Raw genomic sequence first — 19,827 nt, 5'->3', positions numbered from 1 at the left:
GCTGGAAAGTTTAAACAGTAGTTGATTATGTTAGCAGTGAATGGTGAGAAGAAGGCAAAAGTTCTTGGTAGCATAAAAGGCAGGGTTTTAGCTTTCTTAGAGGATTAACTACAATAATTCTTTTTAAACATAACACACACATGTTAAAGTGAGGTTTGCAAATCTTTTAGCAGTTGCATTTTCAAACTCTCCAAAACAAACATAACTTTTCTGGTAAAAAATATTGGCACTTTCTAATGAAATAAAAATTAAGAAGTGTGATGCATATTATTTGAAACTAACTGGCAGATTAAAATTGTTTACTCTACCAGAACTCGAACCAGGACTTTTGCCTTTTTTGGGCAAAGTCTCTACCATATCATTCTGTGATAATATTTTGCAGCATGATATTAATGCACAGATTTTATTAAAAATTGATGGCATGTTTACATAGTAACAATTTCTAGAATACTCACAAATAACTGCTGGAGTTTAGTAGAATTGATAACAAGGGTAACTTATGTGCAGAACAACTGAAGGCCGTACAAAATACCTTGCACGTACAAAAATTATTGCAGTCACAAAATGTTCAAAAAATTGTTGTAACTGATTTTTTCACAGCTTTCACTTTGCGTAGCATGAAAATGATTAACAATTCAGCTTTGAAATTTTGTCACTGCAGTGAGCACAAAAATGTTTGTGTCTAATCACCTACATTACTACAATTTTTAATTTAGAGCTGGCTTGAATGTGGCCTAAACTCACAATACATATTGCAGCACTCTACTGGAAATCTACTAAAAGCACGAATTACAGGAATCTCCCTATTATATGGGTGCTGATAGTACAGTTTGTGAATTATTGATTCCTAGTTTAGCAATCTTAAAAACTGAAATGTAATGTATTCTGTTGTAATGGGGACAAATATTTTTGTTTAGAATATGGTATTAAGCACTTGACTCGTGCTTAACACTGGAAGACGATGTAAGACCAAATCCCACCATCAGATATCTATGAAATATGTTTCCAATTTTTCCCCATTTTATTTCAGTTAAACATGGAGACTATACTCTTGTAACATATCCATGGTCAATTTCCAGTCAGTATGTTTGCCTTGTCCTTTCCCTATGAGTTGAAGGTCAGTAATTCTCAGTACAGTGTTGTTTCAGACACAATATGTAAGTGACACAGTGGGCTTTCAAATTTGATGTGTAGCATGTTTTGTTAACATAGTAAATTGCAGTTTCTGTTAAAAACAAGTGTATTTTGGAATTTGTGTTTTCTGCTATCCCTACAGGCTTGATCTGTATAATCCTAGGTAATTGGGAGCATGCTGTATTTGTATCTTGTGCTCAAATTTAATTTTACTCTACATGGAATATCTGTGCAAAATTTCTCTGAGATTGGAGGTAGTTGAGTGGAGACCACAGATCCACATTGTGTGGAATGACTGTTAAATTTATTTTTCCTTTACTAATACAGCCATTCACACAATTTTGGTCATTTTGATAGGTCTCCAAAGCTCTCAGTGAGGAAATTCGCCGTTTGTCTGTCCTTGTGGATGAGTTCAACTTACCATTTCATCCAGAACAATTGGTTCTCAATGTGTACAAGAAAGAACTGCATGCTCATGTGGAAAATGGACTGGGTAGCAATCTTCGTGCACGGCTTTCTACAGCATTGGCCATGAACATTGAGAACAGTCAACGAGAAATGACAGGTTTGTCTCTTATATTCTTATTGCTTTGTTTTGTTAAAAGCTGTGACAGTAATGTAGCTTTTGTTAAGAAAGTATTGTCTGAAAGCTTGGGCCATACTATTTGGCTTAGATACACATTATCACAGACAATTACAGTTGTGTAATAACTAATATTTGTAGTGTAAGGTGTGCATCTTGAATGATTTTTCTTATGTACTTTTTTAATTAGCTGGACAAGTTGGATGACAATATATAGACTTCGAAGGGAGAGGGGAGACTGTTAATAAAAAGAAGTAACAACAGACCAAAATAGACATGAGAGAAACCTTGGAACCCATATTTAAACAAGCAAATATTTCTGAGATTGTGTAATGTTATTTAAAAAAGAAAACATCTATTGTGCATAGCATATGTTAAGATTCCTCATTCTTACGTCTTAGGCAGAGGTTGGTATGCCCTAATTGAAAGAGAGGGGGGAAAAGTCTCTGCTTGCTTCTAGTCTGGATGGAAAGTTCACCAATACAGTTTGTTGAAATACCGATAAAAATTAGTACAAAGCTACAGCATGTCATGCATTTGTCATGTCACACTGCTTACAGAAACCTTTAGATGGAATAAATTTAGAACTTTTTTTTTTTAATCTTTTAGTGTGTGTCGAAGGAAATACATGTATAGTTGTCTCATCTAGTCAAGTTAATGCACAGACCATGTTGTAACCGTACAGCATGAGGGTGTGTAATCAACCAGGATGCGATAAAAGTGTCTGCAAGGCCAGGCCAGAGATGTTTGCCTCACAATTTGGGCTGATGTTGCAGCAAGCACGTTGCTTTGTGCACAGCAGCCCAGTATAAGCCCAGCGCACCAGGTCCTAGGCCCCACTTACACTTATTTGCTTATTGTATACTCACCTACTGATGTGTTCTGTAGTTATGAGACATTGTACTGTTCTGTATTCATATAGTGTTATTGTGGATCTCTTCATATAGACGCAGAATAAAACTTGGTTGGTGATTTCTGATATTGTATGTGAACAACATTACAACATACTTCACAATGAGTGCAGTATTCTGTTGTGTGTTTTTCTTTTGTTCAACATACAGCCCACATGCCAGTAGAAGGAGTTGTTAATCTCTTGTTGACCAACAGTGATCTCTCACTGACCAACAACAGGCTTTGGTGAACAGCAAGCTCTCACCGACCAAGAGAGACTCTCTCCTGGGGAGTAAACAATTTGGCACACCAGGTTTGATGCAATCCCATCGTTTCTTCTGTATGATGACTCTGTGGAAAATTGGGAAGCGTATGAAAAATGCGTCCGGCAACATTTTAAAGCTTCTGGAGTCGCTGACCCCAATTTTTGTAAGGCTCTTGTCATAGATTTCTCCTCTCCTTTTGTGTCAGCTAGTTCCCACTGCTTGCATTGAGTTTTAGCATTATCAAAAGTGGCTGCAAAAGTTGTACAGAGCATGGACAGCAGAACTTCCTGGGCTTAGCTGATATTGCCAGTTTGTTACTGAGGCCCACCAGAACTGGGATGCTATTTGATGGTTGGTGATGCTATAATATCCCAGGCCTCTCATTGAGAAGTTCATGAATGTGCTTTACAATGTGAAGTATGTGTGATGTTAAAAATGCAAGTGGACCCGGGCACAAAACCTGTGTCGCTCGCTCTTGCGTGTCTTCCTTGTACCTCAACATCTGGTGAGTTACAATAAACAGCAAATACTCTTTTTGGGACACTTATCTGCTTCTGTGCTGTATAAAGCAGTTGTTCAGCCTTTGACTTTTCTAGTAGTGGATGATGCCAACACTGATTACTTATTTGGGTTAGGTACCTTTTGGATTTTCTGGTATGGGATCAAATTCTGCACCAGCCTTTTGGATTTTCTATTTCAGATGAAATGCATCTGGTATCGGGTCAAATTCTGCACCAACAACTGGATGCACTCAGAACATTCCTCCCTGTTTTCGGAAGCTCTAGGGTGTGCAATTAAGTTAAAGGCTCACACAACAATGAAGCTGACGGCGTGCCCCATTTCTTTTCATGTCCTACCCAGTCCTGGTAACTTTAGGAAGCAAGTCAAATTGGATCTTATGTATTATCATGCCTGTCTTCTCTAGTGAATGTGTTCTGCATTGGTAATTGTCAAAATATGCAACGGCAGCATTTGGTTCTGTCTTGATTTTAAAGTTGGGTGCTTTAAGTACGTGTCTGATATTGTGGTCTCATGTTCCTCAACACATGAACACTTCATACCTTGTTCATGGCGCTACTGTCAGTTTGAAATGTAATTTGGACAAATTATTTTTCCAATCATTTGTCGGCTATCACAGTCAAGCCTTTATGTCAGCATGTCAATGCCATTAGAGCTTTGCACATCCTACCACTATCAAAGAGTTGCAAGTCTTTCTCTGAAAGGTTTTCTACTACCATAAAGTTCTCATTGGTGCAGTCACATTGACCCAGTCACTTCATATTCTCTTACATGAAGATGTTCGTACCACCTGCGAGTGGCTTTTATCCTGTAAGGTCAAAATTACACTCTGCACTTTGCTTGGTTACCTTCCAAGCAGGCCAACATCTTGTTTAGGCCAGTGACGCTACCCAGTATGGGTTTGAGGCTGTTCTTGTGCACAAATATACAGATTGTTCCAAATGCCCTATTGTGTATGCTTCCAAAACTGTGACTCGGACACAACAGTGCTATTCACAGATAGAAGAAGAATCTCTTTCTATTGTGTATGCCCTCAAAAAGTTTTATGTTTTCCTGTATGGTTGTTAGTTTCATTTGATTACTGATGATTAACCTCTTTTCAGTCCTTCAGCATCTTTGCCAGACAGAATGGCTTATTGCCTGCAACGCTGGGCTCTGTTTTTGTCACGCTATAACTACGAGATTCATTTCTGACCCACAGCAAAACACTGCTGCGGATGCTCTGTCACGAATGCCAATCAACCCTGGTCCAGCATTTGATCAGGCTGAACCGTTGTGTTTCCATTTAGACGTCAAAGTAAAAAAAACTGCAGATGATTGTCCCATTACCAGTTCTTGGATTTTAGTGGCTGTCATGGCTGATCCTGTCTTATGTCAGGTTGTTCAATTTGTCCACCACAGCCAGCTGTATAAACCACTGGGCTGAGCGTCAGATCCTTTGCGTAATTATTATGCTCTTCCATGCCTCCTGTCTGTTCTTGATGGTGTGCTACGGTTGGCTGCTGAAGAGTCAGCACCCAGGGTTGTGATTCTATCCGCATTGCGTTGGGACATCGTGCACCTTCTCCAGCTGGACTTGTGGGGTGTTTCTCTTACAGAATTGCTGGCCCTGCTGCCATGTGTTTTGGCCAGGTGATAATGAGATCATGCAAGTTGTGACAGCCTGCCCACAGCATGCCACCCGTTAGGTGGCACCATGGGCCTCTCTTTCCCCTTGACCTCTGAACATATTCACCATGATTTCGGAGGTCTGTTATTTTAACTCCTTTTGGCTTCAAGTATATGATGCTTTCTCAAAAATTTCTTATCTGGTTCATTGTCCACCCACATCCATGGCTGCCATGGTCACGTCCCTCTCAAAGATTTTTTCTTTTGAAGGGTTGCCGTATATGCTTGTGATGGACCACACTCCACTGTTTTCGTGTTGAGATTTTGAACATTTTTGTACAAAGAATGGCAATCAGCATATTATGGCTCCTACCTTTCATCCCCATTCCAATGGTGAGGCAGAATGACTGGTCCATACATCTAAAACTCAGGTGAAAAAATAGATCACTCAGTCTTCTCCCAAGAAAGCCCTTGATAGGTTCTGGAGTTTGTATAGTTTAACTCTAGTTGGCAACCAGAGTCTGGTGGAGTGTCTTCACGGCTGCTGGCCCTCTACACTGCTCCATCTGCTCTGGCCAATACTCGATGACCAGCCGCCACCTGCCAGAAGGTTTGGCCAGCACTCTTTAAGTGGATACCAGTGGTCATCCATCATTGTTGAGGCTGCCACTGTGATGACTTCATGTAACAACACTATGACCACCTCCCCCCATGCTTGAGTAAACATGCACTGCAGAGACCTGGCCCTGCAGCCGCCTCCACCATCTGCACTGGACCCCGGCAGCGTGATACATACCCCCTCCATCTCCTGTGTTGTGTTCATTCTGGGTGTTGCCACCACCGGGTGTAGTAGTCAGTGCCGTGCTACCTCCATCTCCACAGCCCCTGTTGCCACCGTCGCTGTCTTCTCTGTTGCCTCCATCACTGTGTGCCTGCCTGGATATGGACATAGATGCTGTGCCTCCATCACAAGTGCTCCCTTATGGTCTCTTGGGAGAGTGGGTGCCAAGCCCGTCCACACCCTCTGGCATTTCAGACTGTATTCTCTTGTGACAGAATCTTCTGATGAAGACATGGACATCTCCAGAGTGAAAACTTTTCCCCAAGGAAAAGGAGTGTTGTAACCCGATAGTGAGCGCACATAATCAAGCAGCACGCGCCTCCATTGACGGCCTAAAGAAATAGCCTTGCATAGGCACAGATGGCACAGCAAGTGCTGTGCCGTGTGCAAAACTGCCTTATACAAGATGGTGCACCAGTCCCTTAACCATATTAATGTTTATGTAACTATTGTATGCTTAGCTGATAGACTGTGCTTTAATGTATTCTATGGTTAAGTGTGATTTGCTGATTCCTACCTTATTTCTTATCTTGGTGTATCCTTTCTTGTGGAATTGGAATAAAAATTGGTTGCTAAGAATTCTGATATTGCGTTGTACAATGTTACGTAGTATTATTCATTGCATTTTCATGAAGCCAATAGCTCCTGTAGTTAGATGTTCAAAATCTGTTATTAAATAATGTGTTACAGATTGTAAATTGCTTTTTCTTGTTTTAACAGAAAGAATGTCATCACTCCTACCTCCAGAGAAAAAACAAGTATCATTAAGTGTCCTACCCCGTAGGGAACCTTTTGAGATACTGTATCGGCTCAATTGTGATAACCTGTGTGCAGATTTTCATGAAGATCTGGAATTTCGGTTTTCATGGGGCATTACAGCATTGATAAATAGATTCACTGGCAAACAAGGACATCGAATTGCATTACACAATTATGCTCACATGGTATGTTATTCTGCCTAAAATACATGGATGAAACATATTTGCACTTGTTCAGTGACATGTTGTTTTGTGTTCATAACTTAAGCAGTACCTGAACTATGAAAATATCACAAGCTATGTGTGGTAGAAGTGCAGAGTGCATCTCAAGTATTGAGATCATGTGCTCACTTGCTGATAGTAAAACAGTATGTTTGCTGTGCTCTTGAGGTTTTTTTAAAAATACTCATTGTGTTGGCAATGTTGTGATTTGTTTTGCATGTTTGTCTACTATAAAACAGATTTTGGAAATAATTTCTATGCAGTTGCTGGACAGCCAGTTAATTTGAGAGCGCTGCAAACCAAGGGCTAAAAATTCTGTGTAATCCCTGTATATGCAGTGACAATCACAATCATCAATTGCTAACTTTTCCAATATAATGCTCTTTTGCTATATGCATGTAAGCTGGTTCTGCATGTTTTCTGCTGTCATGTACCCACCCTCCATTAAATCATCATCTCATTCCTTTCCTTATCTCTTCAGTCCACATGCCATCCAATCAGCTGACTGTATATCCTGCCCAACTCTGTTTAAGTGCATTACCGTAATAGCTACATCTTCCATCTAGTTCATATTTTGACCCACTTATTTGTTTCCCTGTGTCTCTAAAGTGATTCTGATAATGCATCTCTCCATTGCTCACTGTGCAACAATCAGTTTTCGAATGATTTTACATTGAGAGATTATGTCTTACTACCATAAGTAAATAGTGGTAATACACGTTCATAGTAAATTTTCAGATCATCCTGCAATGTATAATTTGTTTTGAAAACTGCATTCTTTTGTTGTTCATCCATTTATTGTCTTCAGCTGATTTGAAAACAGATCACACACAACTAGAGTCTTTTTTGTAATTGATGTTCAGATGACTATCAAACATACTATATCAAGTTCTTCCAGTCATTGTTGAAGGTACAACGGCATCAATAAAGTAAGTTTCCCTGGGGCTGTGAACTGCTATTTGCAGGAAGTGTTGAACTGTTATTCAAGATATTTACCACTTGAATTCAGAAATTTGTCGTACTGTGGGTCCAACTTTTATATCCTGGTGTCATAGGAGTGTGCCACCTGGGATTGGAACCATTTTGCGACAACCATTTCTGCTTCCCGGTGAGCTTGAAAATACTGACTCTGATTAGACGAGAATTTCTTGAGGCTCCAGACCAAATGGAAATCATTTGGAGTGAGGTCCAGTCTGTAGAGTGGATGATCAAACAACTCCCAGCCAAAAATTAGTAGGAGCATTGTTGTTCATCAAGCACTGTGTGGCCAAGCATTGTCATTTAACACGACAATACCAACACTAAGTATCCTGCACAACTTGTTCTGAATGGCTTGTTCTAAGTGCCACACCGTTTCACAATAATACTCAGAATTCACTGTTCACCCCTGGTCAGGAATTTAATGAGGAAAACTCCCCGTCTGTCAAAAAGCAGCTCCCACAGCATCATAGTCTGCTTGTATTTTGTCTTGCAGGTAGAGCCACAGTGGCCGTAATGCATTAACGCTGTCTGGATTCTGAATTATTGTATGCAATCCATGTCTTGTCAATTGATGATATGGCCAAGAATGTTGTCACCATTGTCATTTTACCCACCATCATCATTTTACCATGGCAGAAGAGTCGAAACTGCTCCCATGCGCTTTGCTTTGTGTTCTGGAGTCAGTTTCTTCGACACCCACCTGGCTCACAGTTTCTGGAATAACAGGTGCTGCATGGCAATTTTGTGTGACAAGGAGTGGCACATCTGTGGGAACTGAGTGTTGGCAGACAAGCTCGACTGTAGCAATGGATGGCCTCCCACTATACTCCTCATGATGAACATTTTGGCAGCCTGCTGCAAAGTCTCTGCACCAGCAATCTAGCATCTGCTTGCTTATGACATTAGGCCCATAGACGTGGCTCAGTTAATGAAGAATTTCAAGTGGTGCCATATTCTTTGCATTCGAAAACTGACTGCGCTTCATTCACAGTGAGAAGTAGAAAAAGAGCCTCCATTTTCAGCCGCTGCTGTGAGACCATGGGAAGTTTTGTTAGTGCATGCGCCATGCCATGCCATTAATCTGTCACATACACACAGTCACTTTTTGTAACATATGCTTTGCTGTCTCTAGGACAAGTGGGAAACTTACTTGAAGGATGTGCCTCATACAATATCATCCACAAATCAAAGGTGCTTGAGATATGTTTGATTAATATCTATTACTTCACCAATTTCCCACATTAAGGACACAATAACTTCCTTTAGGATGACTGAGCACAGTTTTTATGATATGGAATCTACTTGCTAGGTCCATCTTCCAGATTTGAACTTCTCGGTATCTTGTTAAAGTCTTAATGCAACCTGTAGCACTGACATGTTCATTCTTTTGTATAATAAGATTGGCTGAATCAGTACACCATTACTGATAGGCAATTTATGCAGATTTTATTGAAAAATATTCAGAAACTTTCTCAAAATCATTTACTCCTGAACAATGTAATTTCTCCATTCCGTACTTTTGTTAACAAGTTACTAGAGTTCCGTTGTGCTTTATCCATATTTAAAGCCAGCCCGTTTTTTCACTTTATTAAAACCCGTTGTTCTTGTGATTGTCAATAATTTTAGTGAATATCTTGTACAATACTGAGAAGTGTATAGTTTTTTGTCTTGATTGTCCCCTGTCTTGCAAAATAATACAGTTTTACCAATATTCCAGTATTGCATAATTGTCTTCCTCTGCATACATTATGTAAATACTTTTGTTTACCATTGAAAGGTTAGAGCTTTGGTGGCTGTTGATGCAATATATATTCATTTTTATTAATCAGTCCGAGTCATATGTTCTTAACGCTGGCAGTATCTGTTTCAATAGTTTAGGCATGATCAGATTGACTACAGTAATATTAATAATAATAATAATAATAATAATAATAATAATAATAATAATAATAACATTGTCACTTTAGTGGCATCATCATCATCATCATTTAAGACTGAATATGCCTTTCAGTGTTCAGTCTGGAGCATAACCCCCTTATAAAATTCCTCCACAATCCCCTATTCAGTGCTAACATTGGTGCCTCTTCTGATGCTAAACCTGTTACTTCAAAATCATTCTTAACCGAATCCAGGTACCTTCTCCTTGGTCTGCCCCGACTCCTCCTATCCTCTACTGCTGAACCCATGAGTCTCTTGGGTAACCTTGCTTCTCCCATGCGTGTAACATTACCCCACCATCTAAGCCTGTTCGCCCTGACTGCTACATCTATAGAGTTCACTCCCAGTTTTTCTTTGATTTCCTCATTGTGGACACCCTCCTGCCATTGTTCCCGTGTACTAGTACCTGCAATCATCCTAGCTACTTTCATATCCGTAACCTCAACCTTGTTGATAAGGTAACCTGAATCCACCCAGCTTTCTCTCCCATACAACAAAGTTGGTCGAAAGATTGAACGGTGCACAGATAACTTAGTCTTGGTACTGACTTCCTTCTTGCAGAAGAGAGTAGATCGAAGCTGAGCGCTCACTGCATTAGCTTTGCTACACCTTGCTTCCAGTTCTTTCACTATGTTGCCTTCCTGTGAGAATATGCATCCTAAGTACTTGAAACTGTCCACCTGTTCTAACTTTGTTCCTCCTATTTGGCACTTAGTCCGTTTATATCTCTTTTCCACTGACATTACTTTCATTACTTTCGTTTTGGAGATGCTAATCTTCATACCATAGTCCTTACATTTCTGATCTAGCTCTGAAATATTACTTTGCAAACTTTCAATCGAATCTGCCATCACAACTAAGTCATCCGCATATGCAAGACTGCTTATTTTGTGTTCACATAGCTTAATCTCACCCAGCCAGTCTATTGTTTTCAACATATGATCCATAAATAATATGAACAACAGTGGCGACAGGTTACAGCCTTGTCTTACCCCTGAAACTACTCTGAACCATGAACTCAATTTACCGTCAACTCTAACTGCTGCCTGACTATCCATGTAAAGACCTTTAATTGCTAGCAAAAGTTTGCCTTCTATTCCATAATCTCGTAGAACAGACAATAACTTTCTCCTAGGGACCTGGTCATATTTCTTTTCTAGATCTATAAAGCATAGATACAATTCCCTGTTCCACTCATAATACTTCTCCATTATTTGCCATAAGCTAAAGATCTGGTCCTGCCAACCTCTAAGAGGCCTAAACCCACACGGATTTTCATCCAATTGGTCCTCAACTAATACTCGCACTTTCCTTTCAACAATACCTGAGAAGATTTTACCCACAATGCTGATTAAAGAGATATCTCTGTAGTTATTACAATCTTTTCTGTTTCCATGTTTAAAGATAGATGTGATTACTGCTTTTGTCCAGTCTGATGGAACCTGTCCCGACTCCCAGGCCTTCTTTTTCCCTTTTTCGTTTTACAGGCTGCCTTGACTGTCATTCCACCAAGCTGTTTGCTTCATCCTACTTTTACACACTACTGTTCCAAGACATTCTTTAGCCACTTCTAGTACTGTATCCCTGTACCTTGTCCATTCATTTTCCAATGACTGTAATTGGCTACATTCAACTAACTGGTACCTTCCTGAAATCGTTGTTATGTACTTGTGCCTGATTTCCTTATCCTGAAGTTTATCCACTCTTATCCTCCTACATATGGACCTGACCACCTGCACTTTCGGCCTCACAATCCCAGTTTCACTGCAGATTAAATAATGATCAGTGTCATCAAAGAATCCCCTGATTACACGTGTGTCCCTCACAGTCTTCCTGAATTCCTGATCTGTTATTATATAGTCAATGACAGATCTGGTTCCCCTGCCTTCCCAAATATACCGGTGAATGTTCTTATGTTTAAAAAAGGAGTTTGTGATTACTAACCCCATACTGGCACAGAAATCAAAGAGTTGTTTCCCGTTCCTGTTGGCCTCCATATCCTCTCCAAATTTACCCATAACCTTTTCATACCTATCGGTTCGATTTCCAATCCTGGCGTTAAAATCCTCCATGAGCAGAACACTCTCCTTGTCCTTTACTCTAACAACTACATCACTGAGTGCCTCATAAAAACTATCCATCTTATCTTGATCTGTGCCTTCACAATGATAATATACTGACACAATCCTAATCTTCTTGCTAGACACTGTCAAATCTATCCACATCAGTCGTTCGTTTACATACCTTATTGCAACTACGCTGGGTTCCATTTCTTTCCTGATGTAAAGCCCTACACCCCATTGTGATATTCCTGCTTTGACTCCTGACTGGTAGACCTTGTATTCTCCCACTTCCTCTTCTGTCTCACCCCTTACCCGAATGTCACTAACAGCTAAAACGTCCAGCCCCGTCTTACTTGCAGCCTCTGTCAGCTCTTCCTTCTTCCCAGAGTAGCCCCCATTGATATTAATAGCTCCCCATCTCATTACCATTTGTTTGCCAAGTCGTATCTTAGGAGTCCCTGGTTTGTCAGTTAGAGGTGGGACTCCGTCACCTCCAAAGGTCTGAGGCATTTTGCTCTGATTGTTGCCAGCATCATATTTAAAGTACCAGGGAAGCAGGTTGCTAGCCTTACTTGCCCCGTGTCCCATTGGGTATTACCCCTAACGGTTGAGGGACTAACCAGTGGATTTGGTAGTCTTTGCCGTCTGAGCACAAAGGTGACCACGACTCAGAATATGTCCGAGATGCCCTGCGTTATTCCAAAGTAACTGGTATCCCGACTGTCGGGACCACTTACTTGGCCACTCATATGTTGCCCATGGTTCATGAACTAGGACATGACTACAGGAACCCATATCATGAACCATGGGATCACAATAATTGAAATAATACAAATAACTTTTCAGATATAAAACTGGAAAACATTGGTAGTGCTGCAAGAACTCTGTTACCTTACTCCACCACAACTGTTCTACGAGAAGTCAAAAAAATGTAGTTTCATATGTTAAGCACATGAGCAGCCGAAATGCTGCTAGTTTTGGTCTGATTATGTGAAGATTGGTGAACTCAGTATAGTGTCTCACATTCAAGCAAGGTGTACATTTTGTTCACTACTGCTATATTCATTTTGTGAGTTAGTGTTGAATAATGTTTGTTAGTTAACTTTTTGCTTGGATAAAAAACCACAATTCTGATAATTAAAATACATCTGAAGGTTAGTAAAACTAGCAGTTACACTTTTTAAGATGGTTGTACCTTACATAATTAATCATGACCAGCACAAAAGAGTTACATACCTAGACAAAAGACACTCGGTATCATTTGTGGGCTCTACAGGAAATACCAACTAAAGCACAAAAAATTCAAACATTTAAATTAAACACAAGGGCAAAGTAACTTAAAGATAGACAAGGTCAAATGGTAGACTGAAACCCACAACAGAAAGGAAGGCTGTAAAGGCCCCACAAAGTAAGATAAAAAACAAACTTCTACAGATATAATATTAAAAATGAGAATGGACAGAATATAAATTCTTTCTACATAACAGTATATTGCCTCGTGTGATGGCTTGCTACCAGGAACACCATCACAGCAATAGCTTACCTTCTGTTTCCAGGTACCTGGTTCTTAATGATGTGTATAGCCCAAAATACACGAGAAAATTACATATATGTAATGTAATACTACAAGTAACAGTAGGGCATGTAACTATTAGATACATAGATAATAGAGCAAATTTCCAGAAAGCAACATTATTAAAATAAATCGAAATTCATATTGTTTATTAAGAATGGAACTTACTTTTTTGCAGTGCATATTTCTACTAACAAATTCATTAAATTTATCTTTTTCAAACAAGTGAAGAATATTCAGAATGTACTCAAAGGCAGTCATAAAGAGTAACTAAAGGTTTTGAAGTGTACACCAAAATTAGACTGAGCTAGTCCTCTGTCCTTTGTATGAGATCTTTACCCCTGATGTCAAAACTCCTTATTAAGTTTTTACAACTATTTTATACATGTTAAAGTTCTTAAATTTGTGATTTTGTTGTCTTTATATATTGTGATATTTTTTATTAGTCTATAATTGGTGCAAGAAACTACGTACACATCAGAATTTGAAAAATTCTCAATCAGATGAAGGGGGCACTCCTATGTAGCTGGTTCCTGGGGGTGTGTGAGGAACTTGTTTGCAGACTAGGTCCTGAGGATAGCGCCTGTCCATGAAGGCCCTGGTGAGACCTTCAGCGTAGTGAGTAAGAGTGTTCTTGCCACTACAAATACACTGTCCCCAGGTGGCCAGGTTGTGTGGGAGCGTATTTTTGTGTGGAATGGATGCCGTCTTTTGAATTGCATGTACTGTTGGTGGTTGCTCCTCCCCTTCTCTGCTCTCAATTTTTTTCTGGCCCCCCCAACTTCCTAAGTTACACCTGGCAGTTGCATCATGCTGCCATTCAATACCTGTCTGGTACATTTCTTTCAACTCGTGCTTTGATTCACTTAGTAGTACTATGTCATCTGCATATGCAAGACAATTGAAGTTACCATCCATTTGTGCTCCAGCCCACTCCTATTGCCTACACTCCTTTGTTACTTTCTCTAATATGACATTGAACAGAACAGTTGAGAAAGCATCCTGTTGTCTGAGGCCTGTCTCGATCTCGAATGTTTCTGATGTGGCTTCTCGGAAATATACTGCTGCCTTTGACCCTTCCATACAAGCTTGCACTATTCTCACTAGCTTCTCAGGGATTCTGAAGTCACACATTGCATTGGACAGGCTATTCCTGTGGATGCTGTCATATGCATGACAATAGACAAACAGGCTGTAGATATCTTTATCGTATTCCCAGTGTTTTTCAAACAATGTCTTAGTGTGAAAATGTGATCTATTGTTGGGTCGGTTTGGTTGAAAGCCAGCTTGGTACTCCTGTATGTTCTTCTCTGTGAATGGTTGCAATTTTCAGAGGATGATGATGGCCAACATCTTGTATGTTACATTCAACATGCTGATTCCTCTGTAGTTACCACATTCCATTTTGCTTCCCTTCTTGTATATTGGGCATATTATAGCCAATTTCCATTCTTTTGGCAGTGTCTCCTTCTCCCATATCAACTTGATCAGTTTATATATCTCTAAGTGTAAGTTCTCACCTCCCTCATTGATTAATAAGGATGTTGTTCTGTCATCCCCTGCGGCTTTGTTGTTTCTGAGTCCTTTGATTGCGATCTTCTCGTCTTCTTCACTAACTTCCCATTCTTCTTCTTCTTCTTCTTCTTCTTCTTCTTCTTTCCTTTCCTCTATAGTGTTTACAGGTAATATCTCATCTGGGTCTAGGCGATTCAGCAGTTCTGAGAAGTATTCTTTTCATCTTTCTACAGTTCTTTCCTTGTCATTTATCAAGTTGCCATTCTTATCTCAAATGAAAAAAGTTGGGCTCTGAAATCCGCAGTTCCGATTTTTTTATGTATTGGAAGAATTTCCTTGAGTTCTTGTTTTGGCACTCTGCCTCAACTTGTTCTGGTTAGATATATTCTCTTCTCTGCTCGTAGGATTCAATTTGTCTCCCTTCTGATGTTGATAAAATGTTCCCTTTTCTGCTCATCCTCCCTGTTAGCTAGCCACTTCTCCCTCGTCTTCCTTCACTTTTCTGTAGCCTTCTGGCATGCCTTGTTGAACCATTTCCTCTTCTTCATTACCTTCTTTCGTCCCAATACATCCTTCACTACACTTAGTGCCATGCACTTTATTTCTTTCCATCTTTCCTCCACGTTCTCTCTTGGTTCCAGGGTCTCTAGGACCTCGAAATGCTATTTGATTTCTATAGCATATTGTTCTTTATTGGCAGTTTCTCAACAGTCAAAGCAGGTTAAAGTGTCCCCTTCTTCTTATGCATGTAGGTGAACATGAGTTTAAGCCTGCACACAATGAGGAAATGGTCTGATTAACAATCAGCTCCTCTATACGACCTGACATCCATGACCCTATGGCTATAGCACTGGTCCACCAAGATGTGATCTATCTGGTTGGCAGTTTTTCCATCTGGTGAACACCATGTTCCCTTATGTATCCTCTTGTGTTCGAAGTAAGTCGAACTTACTCTCACGTTCTTTGAGATAGCTAAGTTGATCATCCTCTGACCATTCTCATTTGTCTCATCATGCAAACTGTGCCTTCCTATGGTTGGTATGTAGAATTCTTCTTTTCTTGCTTTTCCATTAAAATCTCCCAACACTATCCTGATGTTTCTAGCTGGTGTGCTCTCAATTGTTTGTTCTTGTTGGTCATAAAACTTCCTTTTCCTCATCTGTTTTATCCTCAGTTGGGGCACGAACATTGATGAATGTGATGTCAGACACTTGGTTTCAAAGTACTGTGAAGGATATTCTTTTGTGAATAGCTTTGAATTCCTTCACCGAATTTGCTGCTTTGTTGTGTATTACAAAACCAGTGCCGAATTCGTGTTTATCTACACATTTGCTGTAGAATAATATGTATCCATCCTCTTTGTGAGTTCCTTCTCCTAACCATCTTGTCACTTGTACCGCCACCAGGTCCAGTTTATATCGGTTAATTTCTGAGACCATAGTCTGGATGGTTCCTGGTCTATACAGGCTCTGAACATTCCAGGATCCAAAATTAAAATTTCTAAATTTGTCCTTTGCTTTTTTTGTATTCTATTGTATCCGTTCACACCTGAGGCAAGTTTGTATTTGGCACCAAAGAGTTTTTTTTACAGGATTGGGCTGTTATCCCAATGCCCAACCCTTCTCGTTTATCTGGCTGTTGCTAGGCATCTGACCCCAGGCGGAGTCACAAATACAGCTTTCGGCCACTTAAAAAAAAAAAAAAGAAAAACACCAAACGGGGGAACACAGACACACACACACACACACACACACACACACACACACACACACACAGCCTCAAGCAACTGAAACCACACTGCGAGCAGCAGTGCCAGTGCATGATGTGAGGTGGGGAGGGGGAGGGATAGTATGGTGGGGGTGGTGGACATTGAAGTATGCAGGTTAGACAGAGGGCAGGGGCAAGGTTGGGGGGGGGGGGGGGGGAAAGGAAAGTAAAAAGACTGGGTATGATGGTGGAATGACGGCTGTGTAGTGCTGGAATGGGAACAGGGAAGGGGCTGGATGGATGAGGACAATGACTAACAAAGGTTTAGGCCAGGAGCGTTATGGGTACGTAGGATGTATTGCAGGGAAAGTTCCCTCCTGCGCAGTACAGGAAAACTGGTGTTGGTGGGAAGGATCTATATGGCACAGGCTATGAAGCAGTCATTGAAACGAAGGATGTCATGTTTTGCAGCATGTTCAGCAACAGTTTGTCGAAGGCCAATCATGTGGACTGACAGCTTGTTCATTGTTATGCCCACATAGACTGCAGATCAGTCTTTTCAGCTTATCACATGACTGGTTTCACAGGTAGCCCTGCCTTTGATGTGATCAGACTGGAGTGGGTGGTGGTGGGAGAATGTATGGGACAGGTTTTGCATCTAGGTCTGTTACAGGAGTACGAGCCATGAAGTAAGGGGTTGGGAGTGGGGGTTGTGTAGAGATGGACGAGGATTTGTGTAGGTTCAGTGGACGGCGGAATACCTCTGTGGGAGGGGTGGAAAGGGTAGTGAGCAGGACATTTCTCATTTCAGGGTATGACGAGAGGTAGTTGAAACCATGGCGGAGAATGTAACTCAGTTGCTCCAGTCGTGGGTGATGCTGAGCTACGAGGGGAATGCTCCTCTGTGGCCAGACTTTGGGAGGTGTTGCGAGACTAGAAAGATAAGGTACGTGAAATTTGTTTTTGTAGAAGGTTGGGAGGATAATTACGGTCTGTGAAGGCTTCAGTGAGACGTTTGGTATATTTCGAGAGGGACCACCCGTCACTGCAGATGAGATGACCACGGGAGTTCTTGGTATGGAATGTCCGGCAGCTGTCAAAGTGGAGGTATTGGTGGTGGTTAGTAGGTTTGATATGAACGGAGGTACAGGATGTAACCTTCTTTGAGGTGGAGGTCAACAACTTGGAAGGTGGCTTGTTGAGTTTAGTAGGACCAGGTGAAGCAAATGGGGGAGAAGTTGTTGAGGTTCTGGATGAATGTGGATAGCGTGTCCTCACCATCGATCCAGATCACATAGATGTCATCAATGAATCTGAACTGGGCAAGGGGTTTAGGATTCTTAGGTTTTTAGGAAAGATTCCTCTAGTTGGCCCATGAATGAGTTGGCGTACGATGGTGCCATGCGAGTGCCCATGGCTGTATCTCGGATTTGTTGGTAGGTAATGCCTTCAGAGGAGAAGTAAATGTGGGTGAGGATATAGTTGGTGATGGTGTCTAGGTAGGAGATTGTTAGTTTGGAATCCGTCGGGCATTGGGAAAGGTAGTGTTCAATAGTGGTAAGGCCATGGACATTAGGAATGTTAGTGTAAAGGGAGGTGGCATCAGTAATGACGAACAGGGCACTGTATGGTAAACGGACAGGAAATGTGGAGGAAGTGGTTGGTATCTTTTATATAGCAGGGTAGGTTCCAGGTAATAGGTTGAAGGTGTTGAGCAGAGATTCTCTCTTGGGGACACAGTAACCGGCCACAATAGTGCATCGTGGATGGCTTGATTTATGGACTTCAGGAAGCGTGTAGAAGATATAAGTGCAGGGAGTGGTAGGGGTGAGTAGAGAGGTGGACTCCGGGGAGAGGTTGTGGGGTGGGCCTAAGGATTTTAGTAGCAACTGAAGATCCTACTGTATTTCTGGAATGGGGTCACCGTGGCAAGCTTTGTAAGTGGAAGTATGTGACAGCTGGCAGAGTCCTTCTGCCAGTTAATCCTTGCGGTTGAAAAAAAACAGTGGTGGAGCCTTGAAATATTTTGTACATGATAAGCTGGAAATTCAAGTATCAGTGGTTTTCTTTCTTTCATTGTTTCCTGTTCTGTACTTCATGTTTTTGGTAAGAATGCCATGTCCTTCATATATCTCAGTATGAATACTAATTTACCTTATGGTCCTTTTATTATTATTATTATTATTATTATTATTATTATTCTTTCAGGTACCGCGTGACATTCTTTCTCCGTCAGAGACCTTGGATGTTGCACAGATAAAATTTCCTACTAACCAACCAAGCGATGATTGGTCTATACCATCTAGGTTACTGATGGCATCCATTGGTTCACAAGGCACAATGGGTGGGCTTCTGGTTGCTGGGTTTGTAAGTAATACACAAATAATTATTGTATTTTTATAATCTAGGTAACAGAATTTAACGTGTGCATTGAATGTTTTCACACACTTGCATAATTATATATCAGTGGAAAAATATAAAATAAATATAATAAATATAATATATTTACAACATAATAAATATAAAAAAATGTAATATATTTAATAATACAATATAATAAGTATAAAATAAATGCAAATATAAAAATATTTGCACATTTGATGATATTACGTATTACTATCTTATAAGATGTACTACTGTATTCATTTGTTTTCTATTGCTTTTGTGGCTTTCTAGCAAATATTTGGTTCATTTTGTCAAACAGAATTAGTGTAACTTCCTGGCAAGTTAAAACTGTGTGCCGGACCGAGACTCAAACTCGAGACCTTTACCTTTTGCGGGCAAGTGCTCTACCGCCTGAGCCACCCAAGCATGACTCACAGCTTCAGTTCTGCCAGTACCTAGTCTCCTATCTTCCAAACTCCACAACTCTTCTGCGATCCTTGAACTTGCCAATGAAAGGCAAAGGTCCCAAATTCAAATCGTGGTATGGCACATAGTTTTAATCTGTGAGGAAGTTCCATATTGGCACTAACGCTGCTGCAGAGTGAATATTTGATTCTAGGATTAGTCTAGCCAAAAGTCAGCTATTAACAGGTGAAGAATTAACTGAACTAAGAAAAATACATTTTTGATACTGTATAAGAAAAGGGATGTACAAGAAAGGTTGGTATATAAGTTGAAAAAAACGTGGAGCTGCATGAAATTCACTTCAGTGATGTGAGTGAAAGGAGTGGAGTTTGTCTGAAGCAGTTAAGGAAAACTGAATGTACTACTGTAACCTTAATG

At 40.4% G+C, this 19,827-nt stretch overlaps 1 protein-coding gene across 12 annotated transcripts in view; it reads left to right on the top strand.

The window, feature by feature from the left end:
* The window catches only part of LOC126353840 (transmembrane GTPase Marf), a 168,800-nt gene that overhangs the window by 130,090 nt on the left and 18,883 nt on the right, over positions 1-19,827 (top strand). For all 12 annotated transcript variants that reach the window (XM_050002983.1, XM_050002984.1, XM_050002972.1 and 9 more), the window contains 3 exons: positions 1,492-1,699; positions 6,563-6,786; positions 18,808-18,966. In XM_050002983.1, the coding sequence (XP_049858940.1) occupies positions 1,492-1,699; positions 6,563-6,786; positions 18,808-18,966 (591 nt within the window). The remainder of the gene's footprint in view (positions 1-1,491; positions 1,700-6,562; positions 6,787-18,807; positions 18,967-19,827) is intronic.

This window comes from Schistocerca gregaria, chromosome 3, assembly GCF_023897955.1.
Source record: "Schistocerca gregaria isolate iqSchGreg1 chromosome 3, iqSchGreg1.2, whole genome shotgun sequence".
In the NCBI taxonomy this organism is placed as follows: domain Eukaryota; kingdom Metazoa; phylum Arthropoda; class Insecta; order Orthoptera; family Acrididae; genus Schistocerca; species Schistocerca gregaria.
Note: the sequence above shows the minus strand (reverse complement) of the source record. Positions and strands in the feature narration are given on the sequence as shown.